General features: G+C 34.7%; 3 protein-coding genes, 1 non-coding gene and 1 pseudogene across 5 annotated transcripts; 3 read left to right on the forward strand and 2 right to left on the reverse strand.

Moving 5' to 3' along the window:
• Positions 1–1350: 1350 nt before the first annotated feature.
• On the forward strand, positions 1351–3447 carry LOC143606677 (E3 ubiquitin-protein ligase HAKAI homolog). The gene is made up of 3 exons (XM_077082365.1): positions 1351–1641; positions 2448–2506; positions 2594–3447. The coding sequence occupies exons 1-3, from the start codon at positions 1351–1353 to the stop codon at positions 3342–3344; spliced, it is 1101 nt and encodes a 366-aa protein (XP_076938480.1). The 3' UTR covers positions 3345–3447.
• A 1019-nt stretch (positions 3448–4466) lies between these two features.
• On the reverse strand, positions 4467–4679 carry LOC143606680 (small nucleolar RNA U3). Its single transcript, XR_013148795.1, has one exon. It is a non-coding gene; the product is annotated as a small nucleolar RNA U3 (small nucleolar RNA).
• A 651-nt stretch (positions 4680–5330) lies between these two features.
• LOC143606678 (OVARIAN TUMOR DOMAIN-containing deubiquitinating enzyme 3-like) lies at positions 5331–6923 on the reverse strand. The gene is made up of 4 exons (XM_077082366.1): positions 6797–6923; positions 6668–6722; positions 5715–5768; positions 5331–5586 (listed from the first exon to the last, which is right to left on the reverse strand). Exons 1-4 carry the CDS (start codon positions 6889–6891, stop codon positions 5443–5445), a joined length of 348 nt encoding a protein of 115 aa, XP_076938481.1. The 5' UTR covers positions 6892–6923; the 3' UTR covers positions 5331–5442.
• A 4464-nt stretch (positions 6924–11387) lies between these two features.
• Positions 11388–15240, forward strand: LOC143606679 (auxin transporter-like protein 2; annotated as a pseudogene). Its single transcript, XR_013148794.1, has 8 exons — positions 11388–11568; positions 11623–11785; positions 11853–11955; positions 12049–12235; positions 12878–12975; positions 13609–13816; positions 13907–14164; positions 14828–15240. The product of XR_013148794.1 is annotated as an auxin transporter-like protein 2 (transcript).
• Positions 15241–18540: 3300 nt separating this feature from the next.
• On the forward strand, positions 18541–19810 carry LOC143606676 (uncharacterized). The gene has a single exon (XM_077082364.1). The coding sequence runs from the start codon at positions 18541–18543 to the stop codon at positions 19753–19755; it is 1215 nt and encodes a 404-aa protein (XP_076938479.1). The 3' UTR covers positions 19756–19810.
• Positions 19811–20089: the final 279 nt, after the last annotated feature.

A 20089-nucleotide genomic window follows, 5' to 3' on the forward strand; every position in this document is an offset into this window, starting at 1 on the left:
CATTCAATTAACGTTAGGTTTATTGTTAATCGACGTTATTCGAACTGGATACATGTTTCAATTACCTTGAAGGATGATGAATCAAGGGAGAAAGAGCAACCCAGTTGCGGCGCAAGAAACAGAACTCGAACAGAGGCTACGGCCAATAATAATGCAATTAAGGTTAGGGTTATGGGTCGTTGGATTATATAGAAGGTGCAGCCAGGTTTAATTGAACTATTACGACGATCAGTTAACAATCCACGAATTTGGGCCTAAACGGGTTCGTTTATTTTAGAATTAAAATAGATTTATGATACTATTTACCTAATTATGTTAGGAATTAGGACGGTTTGAATTATAGGAAAGATATAGGAAGATCAATTTTGATTATAGGACGAAGATTAAGGTTCAAGTAATCTAAACGGGTTACAGTTTATGGTTAAACGGTTCTTGAACCATGTGTAAACGGGTTTGGGTATACGGTTATAAGTTACTTCACAAAATTTGCGGTTAAGTCCTTGGAGTTTTGATGTGGGAAAAATAGGGAGTTAAAGTTCATGTTTCGGGTTAAAAACGAACATTTTCTAAAATTGAGCATATATTAAATAAGTATGTAAACAATTATAAATTTTATATTAATGTCTCGATAAACGTGATACTTTTCAGTGTTAACTTCCCGAATCATAAAACGGGTCGAGTAAAAGATAGCAATTTGTTCGTTGGAAAACCCGAGTTGTTACATGTCAAGTGGCATTTGGTGGTATAGTTTACCGGAGAACGCCCAAGCCAAAGAGGTTGTGGGCCTAGTTGGCTAGTTAAGACAACATATTGGCCAGAATAGGGTCACGGAGCTCTCCGATATTAAAGAGTGCGGTGACCTAATAATACACAATTAAGTCGCAATTACCAAAAAAATTAAAATAATAATAAAAATAATAATAATGGGTATAAATATATAACAAGTAATCCTCAAAATGAGCCCTCAAACCAACCCTGTCGTTCGTCCACAGTCGTCGTCGTCTCCGTGTCGCAAAATTAATTGATCATCGTCTTGAACTGGTAAATCTACGTTGGCTCTATCTCTATCTTTATCTTATCAGTCAGCCTCGCATTAATATTATTATTATTATTGTTAATTTGATCTCATATGCATCCATCAAATCAATCTTCTAGGGTTTTGTTCTTTTTCCTAATTTATTATCTCTTAACTTTAACTTAGGGTTTCACATTATTAAATCACTAATCCTCCTTCTCTTACGCATTACTTGTACTCAATTGATGTTCATTTTAACATGTTTTTATGATATTCAATGTTGTTATGTTAATCTTAATTAATAACTATCATTATTATTATTCAGAACTGTAAAGATGCTTCAAATTAGGCTTAGCAACAAGGCTGCACCCTCGGAAAGTGGTGGTGCTGCTGGTGGTGGTATTGGTATTGGTATTGGTGGAGCAAAGCTGCCATCAGGGGAGACCGTTACAGTTGCCTGTCCCGACCACCTCGTTCTCGCGGAGCTTCCTGTGGCTAAAAGCCTTGGTTCCACCAACGGTGTTACTCTGGTCAAGACGGTGGGTCGTAGGTCCCGCCGACCGCTTGGTGAACGCGTTCATTTCTGTGTTCAGTGTGATTTTCCTGTAGCGGTTTATGGACTTTTGGTATGTAATATAACTTCTTGTATTGTTATAGGTTATTGTAGTTGGTGATTGTTCATGGTTTTGCAACTTGATGGTTCGGTTTGGACGATTTTAAACAAAAAAATAGTTTTGTATTAAATGCTTAGTGATGATAAGGATTGTTTATGAATATAATGTATGTTTATAACTTTATATTCCTAAAAGAATCATAAGTAATAAATGTTAACCAACCGATTCCATTTTCTGAACTATCAAACCGTTAAAGACAGAACCATGAACCTTATAGTGTATATGTATATATATATATGGCAAGTAGCATCTAATGCGACATTTACTATTGCTTTAAATTAAAATTTGTAAATACATTTGTTTTAACATTTTTCACATAGGCGTTTTTTGCGTATGTGGCATCTGATGTGGTGGCTGGCATGCAGCAACCAGTGCCACATCAGCAACATACGGGTTGCAAGTTGAGGTTGACTGCTGGAGTATGTAATAGATTATAAGTTGGTTTGGATTTCACTCCTAATTTTAAATTGGTTGCTAAAAATAAAAAAAAAAAAAAGATGTAAAGGTTGGTTTATATATTGTTTGGTTTGCTTTACTTGTATAATTATATTTAACCCACAATAATCAATAAAAAGGTTAAATAATTGAAAGTGTTTGGTATTTCTACCTGTAACAAAAGATTATCTGTCTTGACTTCTATTATATGATTAGGGCAGTGTGTTGTATTTTTATATGATTAAGTTCATAATAATACAGTCTTATGTAGAATATTAATTATTGGTTATCTTGATTTTCACAAAAAACTCTGGTTATTGCAGATGCCTTGTGAGCATGTGTTTTGTCTGGATTGTGCTAGGAGTGACTCTTTATGCTATTTGTAAGACTAAAATTACTGTCTTTAAACAACTTGATTCACAGTTAAAATAATAATTGACCCCACCCGTGTTTTATTATATTTACACAGGTGTGATGAACGTATTCAGAAGATCCAGACGATTAAAATGATGGAAGGAATCTTCATTTGTGCAGCTCCACATTGTTTAAAATCGTTTGTGAAAAAAACTAATTTTGAGGCCCATGTGCACACGGTTCATGCAGATCTTGTAACTTCAAATCCTCAAAAAGATGCAAACGAGTCTGAAGTCGCAAGCACTAAGAAACCGACAACTTCTGAGTCAACGGTTCAAGCCCCGACTCCAAAACCAGCCCAAGATGGTGATCGGTCCCAACCCCAACCCCCGGTTAGACCACTCATACAGCCACCAGTTAACCCCAATCCCAACCCGCCTCATGGTTTTGATGGGTCAAACCCGTTGCATGTTCAGCAACCGAGTTTTGAATACCCAGTGACTGCACTTCAGCCGCCAGGTTTTGTAGTACCGGTGAACCCGAGTGTGATGGGTCCTGGTTCGTTTGGTCAACCGGTTTACATTGGTCAACAGGCTCCTGAAGCGGGTGTAGAACAAGGGTCTTTGTTGGGTTATCCTCAGCGTTGGAATGTTGGACCGAATGGTCAACCGTTTGACACGTCTATGGTTATGAATCAAGGTGGTTTCTTTCAAGGAGGTCTACCATCGCAGGTGGCTAACCCGGCACAACCACCGCCTCAGCCTATGCCATTTGCTGGTTTTCATGGTGGTGATCCGAGTCATGTTGGAATGGGGTATGGATGGCAGCAAGACAAGCGTGACAGTTTTGGAAATGGTCAAGATTAATGTTGTTGATATTCCGTTTTCGACTTTTTGTGACGGTTTTGTAACTTGTTAGTTTTGATATGATTCTCATCGGTCTTGGATTTGCATGTTGTGGTCACTTCAAATGGGTAGATGTTGTCATGAGTAGTTTTTGCAGCCAGTCCTTTTGGTTATATTTTATTTTTGGAAAATCAAAACATGGCTTTTTTCATGTTTCAAGAGCATTCTCATCCATGATGGTTACGATACAAATATGTTAGAATTGAGTAAGGGATTTAATTGTTAAGGATCTTTTAGGGATGTTCACGGTCTGGTTTGACCGGCTTTGATGAGAAAGTTGGGCCCGGCTCTTAACTACAGCTTTAGAAAAAGAAATGACAAACTAAAGTGGATGGTCTGTTGGGTCTTTTGTGTTGATTTACACGGCTGGTTTCATGGTCCAAACCTTAAACTGAACCGTAAATTGTTTTCTGTTAAAATCGAACCATATGTATTTCAAACAGGTCAAATTGGCAGACTTTCTGTAACTTGAGCGGTTTTGCTGGTTTTTACGGCTTTTGACTGACTGGTGGCAAATACCAGCCAACTTAACTGCCTGTTAGTCGAGTGGGTGAATCACTGAATCGGATGAGTCTTCAACTGGATTTTAGGAAATTAGAACTTAGAAGTGATTGAACTGATTGAACTGATTTCTGATTTTATCAATGATATACGTATATGCATAAATACTCTTAATTGCTTCCAGACATTTTTGAGTATTGGTAGATAATATAAACCACTACTTTCTGTACAATTGTGGAAGAAACACAGGCATTTCATCCATCATTTGGTATATATATAAACTGCTCACTTTTAGCATAAAATTACCAAACAAACTGCAATAAAAGAATCTACAATCTGTGTCATTCAACGTTAGATGACTGCAGTGAACGAATCAGCATATCATTAAAGATGGGTATTTCATCAAAAAAGGGAATTTGTCTGTCAGACAACCGTGAGACCATGCCAAGACCCATCATAGGAGCCAGCAACGATCCTCTACTGAGCCAAAGAATCTACAATCTGTGTCATTCAACGTTAGATGACTGCAGTGAACGAATCAGCATATCATTAAAGATGGGTATTTCATCAAAAAAGGGAATTTGTCTGTCAGACAACCGTGAGACCATGCCAAGACCCATCATAGGAGCCAGCAACGATCCTCTACTGAGCCATGCTTAAGACCATGAAGCTCCGTTAATCACGCTCTGGTCACACGGTCCTAGCTCATCAACCAGACATGGGTTTCTGTCTTCTTAGGAATCAAGAATACAGAGGTACGAGCCTATAAAACAGATCCTGTTCAAGTAAGGTCGTGCCTCATCTTCTACTTGTGGTCTATATAAAGCACTGCTCTTTTCCACCTTGCACCGATGTGGGATATATAACTAAACCTATTCTAAGCTTGTCCTCTTTCACAAATCTATTTCCATTTTTATATTAACAATTCAAAAACCAAACAGAAAACTATTTACACTGAAATCTCTCTTATTTATATATTATGACAATCCAAAAAAACAAAAAATTGCTGGGTATTATTTGTTTACCTGAAAACGGAACGGGTTGATGGTATTATAATGCCATACATTCCATGTAGAATAACCATACGACCCGCTATTAGTATGTTTGATGAATTGATTGATAGGTTGTGTGCATCATATGATTAGCATTATGCCATAGAAGTATCTTTGACAAGACCGTAGCCTGGTGTCAGTATTTGCAAAATAGTGTATGAATAGCAACGCCCTAACAAAGTGTATTTGCATCTTTCAAACATTACCCACAAATTTTGCCCAAGATCTTGAGCAACTGATTTAAACACAAGTTGATATAACTTGTTTATGTTCATAATTTTTCTTTGTTGGTTACCATTTACCAACTATACAACTGCAAAATAGGTGTAAAACATTCAATAGTTTCATTTGTAAAACATTCAATATACTTCATGAAAACAACAATCCGAGTCACCAATAACTTCCAATAAAATCAATTAAATGCCAAAAATACCCTTCTTAAGTTGTTATTAAGCTTCTAAACATCCCAAAAGTTCACTTTTGAACTAATATTAAACATACTAGAATTATACAAGCAGATCATAATGATTGCTTCCACTGTACAAAAGCTTCACAGCTTTCTTAGCTTTTCCTTGTTTTGAGTCCTTCCCAAAATCCGCTCCATATTCAGCAATGGGTATGAAACCCGACCCGTAACCACCTCTTGTATTCTGCAAGTACAGAACATGTAACAAATCAGTTACCTCAAAAATCATATCTGACCCATACATGTTTGACCCATTATCTGACCAGCCCGTTTTGCCACCTCTAGTCAAAGAATCTTTATAACGATTAATACCTCATGCTCGGGTATATAAACAACAATTGGTTGGCGACATAATTTGGAGAGTACCTATAGAAGAAAAAATGCATTAGTTAAGAAATAAACCCAAAATTAACTTTGGAGCCTTACTTACAAATGGTCGATTTGGGTTATTATGTTATATCTCCAACAGGCCAAACTAGCAAACAAAAATTTTATTTTAATGAGTTGAAAGCTACCTAGAGTTTTTTGGGGTAATTGTCAAAAAAACAACCTAAAGACTTTCACAAAAATTGCACACACGCATATGCATACAATTATGCACCCCACATATCTACACACACGCGTGTGTGTATATGTACGTATATGTGTACACACGCCATTTCTATGCATTATATAGTGGCACAACAAAGAAAATCAATATGTTTGTGCATAACAGGGAAAATTATAAAAAATGTAGATAGACGCAGGGCTTATTTGTAAACTTTCCTGATTTTGTCAAGCTAGATGTTAAGTTATTCCTGTTCCATTTAAATCAGTGTTGAGAAGATAATTGTTAGTTTTCCTGCATTTATTTCTGTGCTTTGTTGTTGAGCCTTAAATGTTGGATTCTTTGCATAGTCTTAACCACATACAGTTTTTGAATACGCAGATGCATACTTATGTACACAATGCCACAATTTACTCTTAAAAAAAATAGACTTGTCATTGTTTAAAAATAGAGTTTGTACTTAACAAGTAAGGTCATGTTTCTGCATATTCAATAACTGTATGCAGTTAAGACAAACAAAGAATCAAGCATCTGAGGTATAACAAGAAAGTGCAGAATTTCACTGGCAACTACCTTAACAGAATCAGAAAAGTTTAAAAATAAACACTCGCATGTTTCACCCTTTAAGCCGAAAGTTAGCATTTTAATTTCTTTGTTGAGCCACAATCTAATGCATAGAATAGAAATGGTGTGTGTGTGTGTGTATGAAGATGCTAACCAGTAGTTCGGACTCTCCTCCCCAAAAATCTGGCCTTGCAATGCGTTGACAGTAACTAGAAACATTTATTGAATAACATGATTAACATAGTAGAAAGAAAAATGAATAAGTTGTGTGGTAAATTCAAACCGTTTTAAGGATTCTTCAACTGTGATTGCAATTAAGGCCTCTTCATATTTATGTCTTTCTTTGTCAGTGTCACATAATACCTCTTTTATTGCCATCCGTAGTTCATCTGCAGCAGCTTAAAACATTTTATTATAGCAAAAGTTGTAAGTTATAAGAATCGAAAAGGAAAAACAAACCAGGGATATATAAAGTAAATGGCTTTACCAGGGATATACAGTCTATCGGTGCAGTTAAGATTGTGGTCAAACTGTTATTGTTGTTGTTGTTGTCGGCGGGTATAATTCCGTTGGGGAGTTCCTCGGTAATTCTTCACTACTCCTTCGTTAATTCCAAAGAATAGATGTCGTTGGTAATCCGACTCAAGAAGTGGCTATAAATGCTACTCGAATCTCGATTGTTTACAAATGACTTCTTCATTCGATACCTATAAAGCTATAACTACCCTTTATACGTGTTACATCACTACATTCATGCTCTTTGTCTCTCAAAACCTTCCTATTTTCACATGTATCACATAGCCTCTTGTGTTCTGGACTAGCATATAGTCGTGGGTTGACTTTTGTTCAAAGTGTTGGATAATTAAGGTGAGATGGGATCAAGAAAACCAAAATAAGTTATCTTGTAGAGCTGTAGTTATTCCAACAATTTAAAGAGCATTTGAATAATCAAAAAACGGAATATATTCACTCAAATTCAATCACCATCACAATGTTCTCAACTTTATAATTGTTCTACAAGCTAAACAATTAAATACAAGCTATCAAACCCTATCGAAGGTCACGATCACGATTTGACTAGGTAGGCACAATGGATGGAATAAAAACCAACGCGTTGGCGAGAGTTGCCATCTTCAACTAAATATTTGTTAGCTAGCTAGAATTGTTATGTTTGATTGAAACAATATTAATGGAGGGTTCAAAATATACGGGATAAGGTTTCTATATATAGAGAGATCTTTTTTCTTGTACCTTAAGATTGAGAAGCATTCCAAAAGTAACATTTTGAATTTAATAAACCCATACGTTACTCTTTACCTTAAAATGAACATTTCACCTTTTATTTAGGAAGTTGCGTGTGAAATATCATTTTAACTCTTTTATAAATAAATAATTATCAAGGCAAAATACTTGCAAAAGAAGTTAAAACCATAACTTTTTATGGGTTAAAAATAGAGCAAACTTTCCATTATTTGAATTTTCTAATTGTAATGTTGTCTATCTCGTTTTCTAGCTTCTAGTTATTGCGCCCCTCGTAATATTTATGATATGTTTGGTTGGAGGTAATGGAATGAAGAGGGAATTGAATGGGAGAAGGAATGGAATGGACAAGAGAATGAAATGGATTATTACCATTCCTTTGTCTTGTTTGGTTAACCTGTAGGAATGAAATAAATTATTACTTTATGTTGTTTGGTATCCAAAAAATTGTAGGAATGAACTAGAAATAATAAAAGCACTCCTATCTTAAAGTAATATTTTTTCCAAAATAAATAAAAAAAGTACAATGGCGACGGTGGTGGCGATCAGGTGACATGGCAGATGGTTGTGGTGGTGGTGGTGGTGATCAAGCGATGGTAGCATTGATAGTGATGGCGATAGTAGGATGGCGCCAACGGTGGTGGCGATTAAGTGGTGGTGGTAAGGCAACGACAATGGTCGTGGTGGCGATGATGGCTAGACGGAGACGGTGACAATATTTGCGGTGGTTACAGCAATGATGGTGGCGGCGGCGGCGCTGATGGTAAGGTGGAAGTGGTGGTGGCGGCGGCAGTGTTGGTGGTGGAGATGGTAGTGGTGGTGGTGTTGTTGAGAAAGTAGGGTGAAGGAGGAATGGAATGAAAAAAAAGAAGGGGGGTGGGAAGGAATGAGATTCCATATGTAATGGATGATTCCATTCCATTGAGCAACCAAACATCACTATTTTCATTCCCACGTAATGAATCATTCCATTTTCTCTATCATTACTGCATACCAAACGCTACCTTAGAGTTCAATAAATCCACACGTTAAAGTGAACATTATTTCCCCTCTCTAGTTGTGTCCCTTGTTACAACTTCTATAAAATGCATATACAAAGTAACCTCTTTTGTGTTTTTAATTGTAACCAACAGTTGAGAAATAAAAATGAGGATCCAAATAATTATAACCGGAAATAAGGCAACACTTGATGATGGTAAGATAGGCAGTGGGAAGTCCACTCCACGCGAAGCCCGATTATGATTCACATGCCAGTGTAGACATAAAGCCAAACAACTCTCAGCTGTTCACTTAATCCCAAACATCCTTATTGTTTTTTTACCACTTTTATACTTGATATAACAACATAATTATTAAAAAGTTGGAGTAACCGTATATATGTTCCTGCGAATATTATATTTTTCACCAGCATTTAGATGAAGATTTTATTGTGATCTAGAAACGGCTTACAACATGCAATTTCTATATTTTTAAAACCAGACAAAAATCTCACTAAAAGATTTCCATAATATTTATAAAAATGTTAGTTAAGCACAAATGAGTAAAAATATTTGATTAGAATCAACACCTCAACGTCCTCTCCAGAAAATTCAAATAAAGTTGATAAACTAAAGAATGAAACTAAATAACAATAAGCATGTAAATTAACGCAGACAATAATTTTCAATAAAAATAGGATAGCTAGACAATAATTCGTTTTTTTTCTTTTGCTCCAATGATTCTTAACAAGAATGTTCGCATTTTCAGTTTGGTCAAGTCACATATAATATTGATAACTTGTCATTGCAACGAGTAAAATTAAGAGTTACAACAAGTTTGGGGGGGGTAACAATAACCCATAACATAAAAGGCAATTCACTCTTCGATAATCATTTACAAAGATTAGCTTAAGTACTTAATCAAACTCGAAAGTCAATACTTCCAAATGTGACATTTGCATCTTGATTTTTTTAGCATGTTTCAAAAACTTGCGATCAACATTCAAAAATCTTTGTCGTTTGTTAAAAAAAACTTGTAATATAAATATAGAAAAACCACGAGGTTGGTTGACCCCACACCTCATATAGTGGGTCCGTCCACAATTACAAGTTCTTAAAATTTTTGAAACTTGAAATCGGAGCTCCATATGATAAAACCAATGGTAGAGGGCCAGATACGTATTTACGGCATAGTAAACCAACAGAGTAAAAGTTATATCTGTTTTTAAGTGAGATTTTTTTTACAATATTGGCAGGGAGGGACCTTTTAAATTATTGAAGAGGGTCATTCTCATGGGGTCCACAGGTTAGCATCTATTATTTGAAACTGCAGACTTGTGTTGTTATTTACTTATTTATCAACAAATCCGAATTCCTCGTTCAATCCAAGCCTTTAAACAGGAAACCGTTAACAAGCCATTGGTTACTCAATGTGCATAAATAATTTTTATAAACTCCAACAATAAATATTACACCAACTACTATACTAAGCTATTGAATGAATGAATTCCTAAAAGCTTACCGTAACTCATTCAATAAACGAGCTCCAATTTGATATGCTATACAGAATTGCAAAGTATACTTGCAATGGGCCTATAATTATAAAAAGATGTTATTTCTTTTCAATATAATAAACATATACTTAAATCTTTTTATTATTATTATTAATATAGTTATCATAAAAATAACTAAATAGCATGTATTAGGATACACGCAGAATCATTATACATGTATACAAAAAGATGGCTAAATAATCAACATAATACTTAAATTTAAACTCCCATAAATTAAACAAGTTGACCTGGAGCTTAAATGAATTTACTTGTTGTAAATCGAAATCATTATGCTATGTATAATAGCATGACCATTGCTACCACCGTTCAAGCTGTGGGATGCAGGTTCACCCTTGGGGAGGTTGGGTTTTATTTTAGGTTCTTTTAATAAAATTAGAGATGTTCAAATAGAATTTCTGCTGCTGTCCCTCAACTTTAATAAAGGACTCTACAAGCAACCAACTTTATTGAATTTATTTATTGTTTTTTTGTTTGTACCTTAGTTTTTTAAAGTCATCTCTGGTCTTTTTTAACTTTGCTTATTTTTTTTATCTTCGTTTGAAACATGCGATAGAAAATGCATACTTGTATTATCTCATTTCATTGATGATTAGTTGTGTAGCCGTTAAGAAAGGTGTTTATGAATACAATACAAACACATGATCATACAGTGAATCCAACTCCTTAAGTTTTCACACACAATAATAAAATAATAAATAAAAGGTAGAAATTGGTCTCTATATAATATATATTGTCCACCTTCAATCCCATCAAAACCCCTTCATTTTCATTTTCATTTTCATTTTCATTTTCATTTTCTTCTTCCATATCTTTCTCTCTCCGTCCAGTTCTTATTTCTACACCCGCCAGCCAAGTGTTTGTATAAATGAAAACCTGTTTCTGGAGTATTTAAAGATCTGGGTTTTGTAGTAATTAATCAATCTTGTTTGATTAGATTACCATTGGTCTCTGCAGCATATGTTTTGCTTTGTTAATGTGTTGTCGTTACATGTGTTGACAGATCTATTTAGAAAAGAGAAAAAGGCTAGTTTCTTTTAACAGCAACAGCAATAATAATAATAATAATAATAATAGAAGAAGAAGAAAATGTCAGGTCAGAAACAAGCAGAGGACTCAATAATTTCATCAAATGAACAAGAAAGAGGAGGAGGAGTGAAGAAAGAAGAAGATGAAGATCACTCAGTTTTCAACATTAAAGGCATTCTTTGGCTTGGGATGCTTGGTTTAGTTGCTCTTCAAATCAAGTAAAAGAAAAAGATTTTTTTTTATGATTCTTGAATGTACAAGTTTTCATGCAGGTGGCACAAGTGCATACTCTTTCTCTCAACTGGGCATGCTTTCTGGAATTGTGCTTCAAATATTCTTGGCAGCTGGACTGCTTACCTCATCAGTGTTCTCTACATTGAGTACAGAACCAGAAAAGAAAAAGAAGGTGTCAGCTACAAGAACCATGTCATACAGGTTATTTCTTTCTTCACTCCCCAATCTTGATCATTTCTTTCAAATTAATCAATCTTGAAACTTGCAGTGGTTTGAAGTTCTTGATGGTTTATTGGGAAAGCAATAGGACTTGCTTTCAACTGCACTTTTCTTCTATTTGGATCTGTGATCCAACTAATAGCTTGTGCAAGGTTTATTTTAAGTTTTTTTCATTTTTTTACTTCAATATGAAATGGGCATTCATGAAAAGTTTGACCTTTTGTTTTGTTTTGTTTTTGTAACAGTAACATCTACTACATAAATGATCACTTGGACAAAAGAACATGGACCACTTACATATTTGGAGCATGTTGTGCAACCACTGTGTTCATTCCATCTTTCCATAATTACAGAATTTGGTCTTTTCTTGGCCTTGGGATGACCACTTACACTGCTAGGTATATGGCAATTGCAGCTTTAATTCATGGACAGGTAGAAATTCTATAAATAGTAATAAATACAACTCCATACATACTATTTTTGGAAATAATAACTTTTTTTTAATGTTTTAAGTCCAGATCTCATATGGGGTATTGCTTCATTTGGAAAAAGAGAGCAAAAAATCAGATTTTTCACAGTAATGTGAATTGCTCGGAGAAAAATTAGTTTATTAAATAAAAAAATAGACATGGACAAAAAAAATTGTTTATTTAGTTACACAACCATGAATTGCATTTTATGTTCGTGAACGTTCGTTTATGTTTGGTCATATAAATCATATATGTTCTTTTGCTTACGTTCATTTATGTTTGTTAGTTTACGTTTGTTTAAGGCCGTTTGTTTAATATATTACTTATAACTTTTTGGCCCACTGCAACTTAGTCCGGTCAATATTCCTTCCTTTTTAAGTCCAACACATTATTTGTAGCTAGTTTTAGCTTAGTTATGTTCGTTTATAAATGAACACAAAAATGTTCATTTTCTTCACGAACAAAGTACGAACACGAAAACCTCATTCGTCTAATTGTTTGTGTTCTAGTGTTTGCCACGTTAAAGTTAAATGAACAAACACGAACATGCTTCGCTTGTTTCGTTTACAATTTACAAACCTACAAGTGACCATGATAATTGCAGGTTGATGGGGTACAACACTCTGGTCCAAAAAAACTGGTGCTCTATTTCACCGGAGCCACTAATATTTTATACACATTTGGAGGACATGCTGTCACAGTGTAAGCTTTCTTTTAATCACTTTGGATAAAATAAAACTATGAATTAAAAAGGTCGGAAATTGAATTAATATATAAAACTTTTGTAAACCTGTGAAAAGATGCCATTTCTTCCTTCTTCTACGGGGCTTCTCTTTGCAGCTTTTGCCGGTCACTGATTTATGAACATGGAAAAAATATATTTTGTAGCAAAAAAGTTTATATTTATACTTTTGGTTCCTTTAGGATAAAATAATATTTTTGGTAATTATGTTGTATTCATATAAAATTGTTCCTTTTACTCATATTATATAATTTTGCTTCAATTATATAATATCTAAAAATATTTTTTACTTTAGAATGTTCTTAAGATCTTACTTGTTGAAATTATTTATTTATTTGTGATTATTGACTAATTGTATTAACTAGATCGTTTAATCAATAAAAAAATGAGCTTTAATATAATTATATAAAGAAATGCACATGGAGAGTGGACTTACTACAATCCCTATTTGGATCTCATTTCATGAGGGTATTATGGCCATTTACCTTTTTGTTTGATCCAACGCCCATATTCTCAAACCCTTCATCATATAGATTATAGCATGTAACTATTTTTGGTGTGTGTCTCTCATTTAATTTTAATGTTAATTGCAGGGAGATTATGCATGCAATGTGGAAACCCCGAAAATTCAAGTATATTTACTTAATTGCCACTCTATATGTTTTTACATTAACCCTTCCCTCGTCTTCTGCCGTTTATTGGGCGTTTGGCGATGAGCTTCTTAACCACTCAAATGCCTTCTCTCTCCTCCCCAAGACCCGTTGGCGTGACGCCGCAGTTATTCTAATGCTTATTCATCAGGTCGGTAGAATACTTTATTTTATCTATAACTAATCATCAAATTATGGTTTATGCAATTATTATTTATATTTTGTTACAAATGTGGAACAGTTTATTACATTCGGATTTGCATGCACACCGTTATACTTTGTGTGGGAGAAAGTGATTGGGATGCATGATACAAAGAGCATATTTTTACGAGCGTTAGCAAGGTTACCCGTTGTGGTACCTATTTGGTTCCTGGCTATTATTTTCCCATTCTTTGGTCCCATTAATTCTGCTGTCGGTGCACTCTTGGTTAGCTTCACGGTCTATATTATTCCCGCTCTTGCGCATATGCTCACGTACCGAAAGGCCTCTGCCCGTCAGGTACAAATTTACAGTTATCAATAGTTTCGCCATAGGTGAGATTATAGTAGTTACATTTGTTTGTTTACTTTCTTCAGTGACATATGCTAATTATCCTAATATATGAATGGTCTAAGACAATAAAGTGGCATGGGTGTAATAGTCTCTTTTTTGCACATATGCTATTATTGTTTTGGTGACCAGTATTTTGATTGAGACATTGTAAATTTGTAATTAGTCACATTTTAAACGGTAATAATTTGGATTCTTAAAAACAAAGATACTTTATATTTTTAATTATTTGTTAATTGTTTAAATATGGCTAAATAACATTATGAAAGTGGATGTTTGTATCAATATTGTTGGCAACTCGGGAATTTCAAGAAAATCTTTTTAGGAGGTAATTTAGAATAATATTTATTTTATATCTATAAGGAAAAAATATTTTAGAAGTATACATTATTTTTGATGATTTAACAAAAATCGTACAATTGCATTTAATAATTTTAGGCTTAGCAAGTCCTTTTCCATTTAGTTACATGCCACACAGACACTTTGTGTGTTGTATTATGTCGGAGATGAGCTGGCCAGTCCCTTTAACTATACTTGAATGTCAAAACTAGTCCCTTTTTCTTATTCTCAAGTCCTCATGATATCTTACATAATATGAAATTTTGTATGCAGAATGCGGCAGAGAAACCTCCTGCCTTCCTACCGAGTTGGTCAGCCATGTACGTGGTCAACGTGTTTATAGTCATATGGGTTTTAGTGGTCGGGTTTGGGTTTGGTGGATGGGCCAGTATGACCAACTTCGTAAGACAGGTTGATACGTTTGGGTTATTTGCCAAGTGCTACCAATGTAAGCCTGCAGTGCCGCCGCCTCAACACCACTGAGTTGACTCGAAGTCAAATGTGATGGTCATAGCAGCATTAGCTAGATATTTTCCCTACAAGTGATGTGTGTTGGCTTGCTTATTTCTTGATTTTTGGTTTACATTTTCTTTTGATATTTTTATTTGTGCTATTCTTTAGTAGGTTAAAAAAATAGTGTGTTGAATTGTGATGATACTTCGGCTAGAAAAGCTTAGGCTCAAATATGCTAGAGTGCTTTATATTCCATCTTGTTGGATAGCTATCAATTGAATATATATAATATATATTAAGGTGCTTGTTGCTAGCAATGTCATTATTACTCCCATGTTCTCATGGATATATTTTCTTATTTAGTCAATATGCATCAAAGGCATCTTAATCAATCAACAAATAATGTATATATTATATAACTTAGTATATATCATTACATGATTTAGATATACGTTTTCTACAAGAAAATCAAGTATGAACCCAAGAATTTAGAGGTGATATATTTTTATATTAACAAAGAAAGTCGTAATGAATTTATGAAAAAGTAATGTAAGTTCGCATATTTCTTTTAGTTACCTTGAAAATCTTGATAAAGAGTTTGGTTATGACCTATGAATGATTCATAGTTATATCCTCTTGGAGAATTAGGTATGACAAGTGATCCCAAACCAAACGGGTAAATCTAAGACGAACAAAATCATGGTATGGTATAAGAGGATACCTGACTTGATTACATGAAACAACGTAAGTATCTGTTATGTAACTATTTCCTTTTATATTTTATCTGTACTAGATAACTCAACTCTATTAAGCCGGATATACAGACGAGTATACAAATAGATACGAGTAATATTCGTGTGAAAGAGTCCTATCGCCGTCCTAGGCTAGGGGGTTATTAAATGCAATATGGGTCATCCATCTTAAAGTTGAAGGGAAAGTCAGATGTTGACCTTGTGGAGCCAGTCTGCTCACATGGGTGCACGTTCTTTGTCACGTGCCATGCTTTTACTATCAACAATCAATCTTCTTCAATAATTTCACAATAATAAATAAATTAATAGACGAACCAATCCTATTTGTCACACTATGAGTTTGCGACCCAAACAAATGATTGATCTTTGGGCCAAATTTGGATTGGCACGGCCCATCTGTGGCCAATAACCAAATGATTGTTGTTTCAATGACAATGTGTATGTAAGCACAAATCTTTAAATGGTTAATGGTACATAAAGTGTACAAGAAGTTAAGATGATCTTGATGTCATCCATGATTGACACTTTCAACTTTTGACAATTGACAAAACCATGTATTAAGTTATGCAATTGTATGAATTTGATAAAATCTACTAAAAGGATAACTATGAATACGTAGGATAACTTTTAAGTTTATGGTAGTTTGTTATTCATGTAGGTTGTTATGTAAATACTATTTGTATTATATATATTGAATTGTTACGTCCTCAAAATTGAGGTGATTTTTACGAAATATTATACGGTATTAGTTTTCTATCACCTTCTTTCACCATCACCTATGCTTCTGCCCCTCTTGCCATCTTATTACATATGTTAACCATCAATCTATCGTCTTCCAACAATCTATAATGGGGAATCAATCTTGGCTATGCCGATGACACCATTGAACAACCTACATGGGCCATTGTTAAATGATTTGCAAACAAGTAAATATAAAAGGGAAGATATGGTACCTATCTAGTGGTTTACTTGAATGTTAGCAAACTCACCTTGCAACCACTCCTTGATCTTCAACCGAGAGTTTGCCACCATTAAAATATTCTCTCTAAGCTAATTTAGACGTTTTAAAATCGTCGACTGGTAACGAATCCACCCTTACACCTTACAACCACCATAAGAAAAGGTGACAAGATTAGAACGTGAGTTAGCATAATGGCCCTCTTTCTAGCAAACACACATTAATGCATGCATATATACATACACACACATACCTACATACCTACCTATCTACACAGGCCCGGCCCAAGGGGAGGCAATAGAACCAGACCCACTCTCTCGAGAGGCCCATAATGGTTAGAAAAATTAAATGTAAATTTTATATATAATTTTGTTTTCCACGAAAGCCTACAAAATAACTCTTTGGTTGAAGGGAAAGTATTCTAGACTATGGAACCAAAGGTTATGGATTCAATTCCCAGAGTTAGTGTTCTTTTTTTCATAGAAAAAAACTTTTACTTTATATGCCATTTTAGTAACATTTTATTATTATTTGTTTGTTTTGGACTTTTGAAAGACAAACTTATTGGTAAAACTGTAAAATTATCTATTACATAATTGAGGACGCGATTTAGGGGCCTTTTTTTTACTCGTCTCAGGCCCCAAAATTTTAAGGGGTTCTCGGAGACGGCACTGTACCTACATACATACATGCATGCATACATACACATACACATATGTGGATACATGAAATACAAGGCAAAGCTCAAGCAAGATATGAATATTTAGTTCTTTATATCATGTATGTGGATATAAAAGCAAACTATGGAGTCGGATATGTTACTTGTCAGGTTCAAGCCAGTGACAAAAGGGTTCAACTGTTTCACAAATCTTCATTTTATTACATGTTCGCTCAAATTTTATTTATGTGTATGTTCACTTAAAAAATTATACTCTCTAGTAAATATTTAAAATCTAGTGAGTTCCCGTAAACCTGTTCGGGTGAACGTAAGTCCGCCCCAGATTATATGTAAACTACGCGTACGAAAACTAAAAAAAACAAGTAGTTGTTGTTTACATATATGTGATAATAGCTAAAAAAAATACTAGTCGCATATGTATATTACGCAATTAACACTTGTTATCGAATTATTACATATATGTAGGTAGTCAACCTACATATGTTTTTTTTTCCAATTTTTTATATTTAACTAACATATAATACATACGAAAAAAAATTGATTGTTTGATAAGAGTTCTCATTGTTCTTACCGTTTGTTTGTGTCGTGTTCAATTAAATTATGGAATTAATTCATGTCAATTTAAACACACCAATTTACAAACACTACAAGTTCTACCTAATGGATTATACACTCACGAGTAGGGCTTGCAAAGCAGGTCTTATTGTGTTAAACAAATTAGAGACGGCGCGCTTAACACATGCATCAAACATGAATACGACTCGTTTAGCTGAATTATATCTAATGTCTATAACACATATTTAAGTTTCATGTACCAATAAGAATAAATAATGAAGCCTAATAGTTTCAGTTATTTAAAAATATCATATAGCGTACTTTTTTTATTAACTGGTTTAATCATGTAGTTAGCTCACAAATTAATTCCACTTGGTTAATTTGTTTTCTTAAGTTAAACTTCACAAATTCCGTCAACTACTTAATAATAACTTCTCTAATTGACAAATTCCGTCAACTACATGTTTGTTCCTGTCGTTCCAAAGAAAAACATGTTTCTTCCACTCCTAAGTATAAATATATTTTAAAAAATTGAATGAATATATCACCACAGCACATCAGTCTCCTACATACCATTCTCCCATCGCCTATGATCAAAGTTTCGTCCCTGAAAAGGGTGGTGCATCGGCGGCTCCATGCCGGACTCCGTATCTTCTCCGCCCTCTCGGTAGGAGCTATCTTCTTCACCTACATCTTCACTACACATACATTAACATCCAATCTTTCAAACCATCCTCTTGTTTTAAACAACCAAACCCTCATCATACAACAACATCATGTAAAGTTAACCTCGTACAGAATCCTAAAACCTGCACATGCTCAACAAACTCATGTGTTGCAAGATGATCACAATCCTTTGGTTCCATCCATCAATCATTTTATAGAATTCGATATTTTAAAGTCAACCGCTTTTACTCGAACATTCAAGAAACGGGCGAATGAATTCTTTAAAGCCGGATGCAAAGTTCGGTTCTTTATGATATGGATGTCAACCTCCATGAGGGTGTTCGGAGATAGAGAATTTATTGCAGTAGATTCTCTATTCAAGTCGAATCCAAACAGTTGTTTGATGATATTATCAAACACTATGGATTCTGGTCAAGGGTTTCAGATCTTGAAACCCTTGATCAACCGCGGGTGTCATGTTCAAGCCATGACACCCGACTTGGACTTTTTGTTCAAGAACACCCCAGCTCAATCTTGGCTGGATAATATCAAGAAGGGGACGAGAGATCCCGGTAAAATCCCATTAGCACAAAACCTCTCGAATTTGATCAGGCTTGCAATTCTTTACAAGTACGGTGGTGTTTACATCGATACGGATTTTGTCATTTTGAAAGATTTTAGTAGCTTGCGCAACTCGATTGGCGCGCAAAGTGCTAAACGATCGGGTAACTGGACTAGGTTGAACAATGCAGTATTGGTCTTTGACAAGAATCATTTGTTATTATACAAATTCATGGAGGAATTTGCATCAACTTTCGATGGTAACAAATGGGGTTACAATGGACCATATCTTGTGTCCCGGGTGGTGGAACGAGAGGCTACAAACCTCAAGATGAATTTCACGGTTTTGCCACCACGTGCGTTTTATCCTGTGGATTGGACACGTGTAGGAGGCTTTTTTACCACTCCGGTTAATAAGGTTCACCGGAGATGGGTTGAAGCCAAAGTGTATCAGCTAAAGAAGTTGGCTTACGGTGTCCATCTATGGAACAAGCAAAGTAGCAAATTAAGGATCGAGGAAGGAAGCATCATGGGCAGATTGATTCATGATTATTGTGTCATATGCAACGTAAAATAACTTCCTGGTTTGTCCAAAGTCTTTACAACTTAATTAGTCATGATGATCAAAGGCCACAAGTTTAATTAAATTATAACTTTGTTTCAGAACCAATAATACAATTACATGTGTGCATCGAATGTTTTGTACAATCTTGATACGGTCTCATGTAAAATAGTTATCGTTGACTTTAGAAGAATAGTTTGTTTTCAGTGCAATGCTTGAAAATAAACAATACAAGGATTATGACATCTAAACCTCTCATATAATTAAGTAATTTGTTGTAAGCAAGTCTAATAAGCCACGTCTTCAAGCAAAAATTCAATAAAAGTTTTAATAACTAGCTTATCATTAC

The sequence above is a fragment of the Bidens hawaiensis genome, unplaced genomic scaffold (genome assembly GCF_021521415.1).
Source record: "Bidens hawaiensis isolate Kalapana, Puna unplaced genomic scaffold, B.hawaiensis_p1.1 tig00076505_1, whole genome shotgun sequence".
NCBI lineage: Eukaryota > Viridiplantae > Streptophyta > Magnoliopsida > Asterales > Asteraceae > Bidens > Bidens hawaiensis.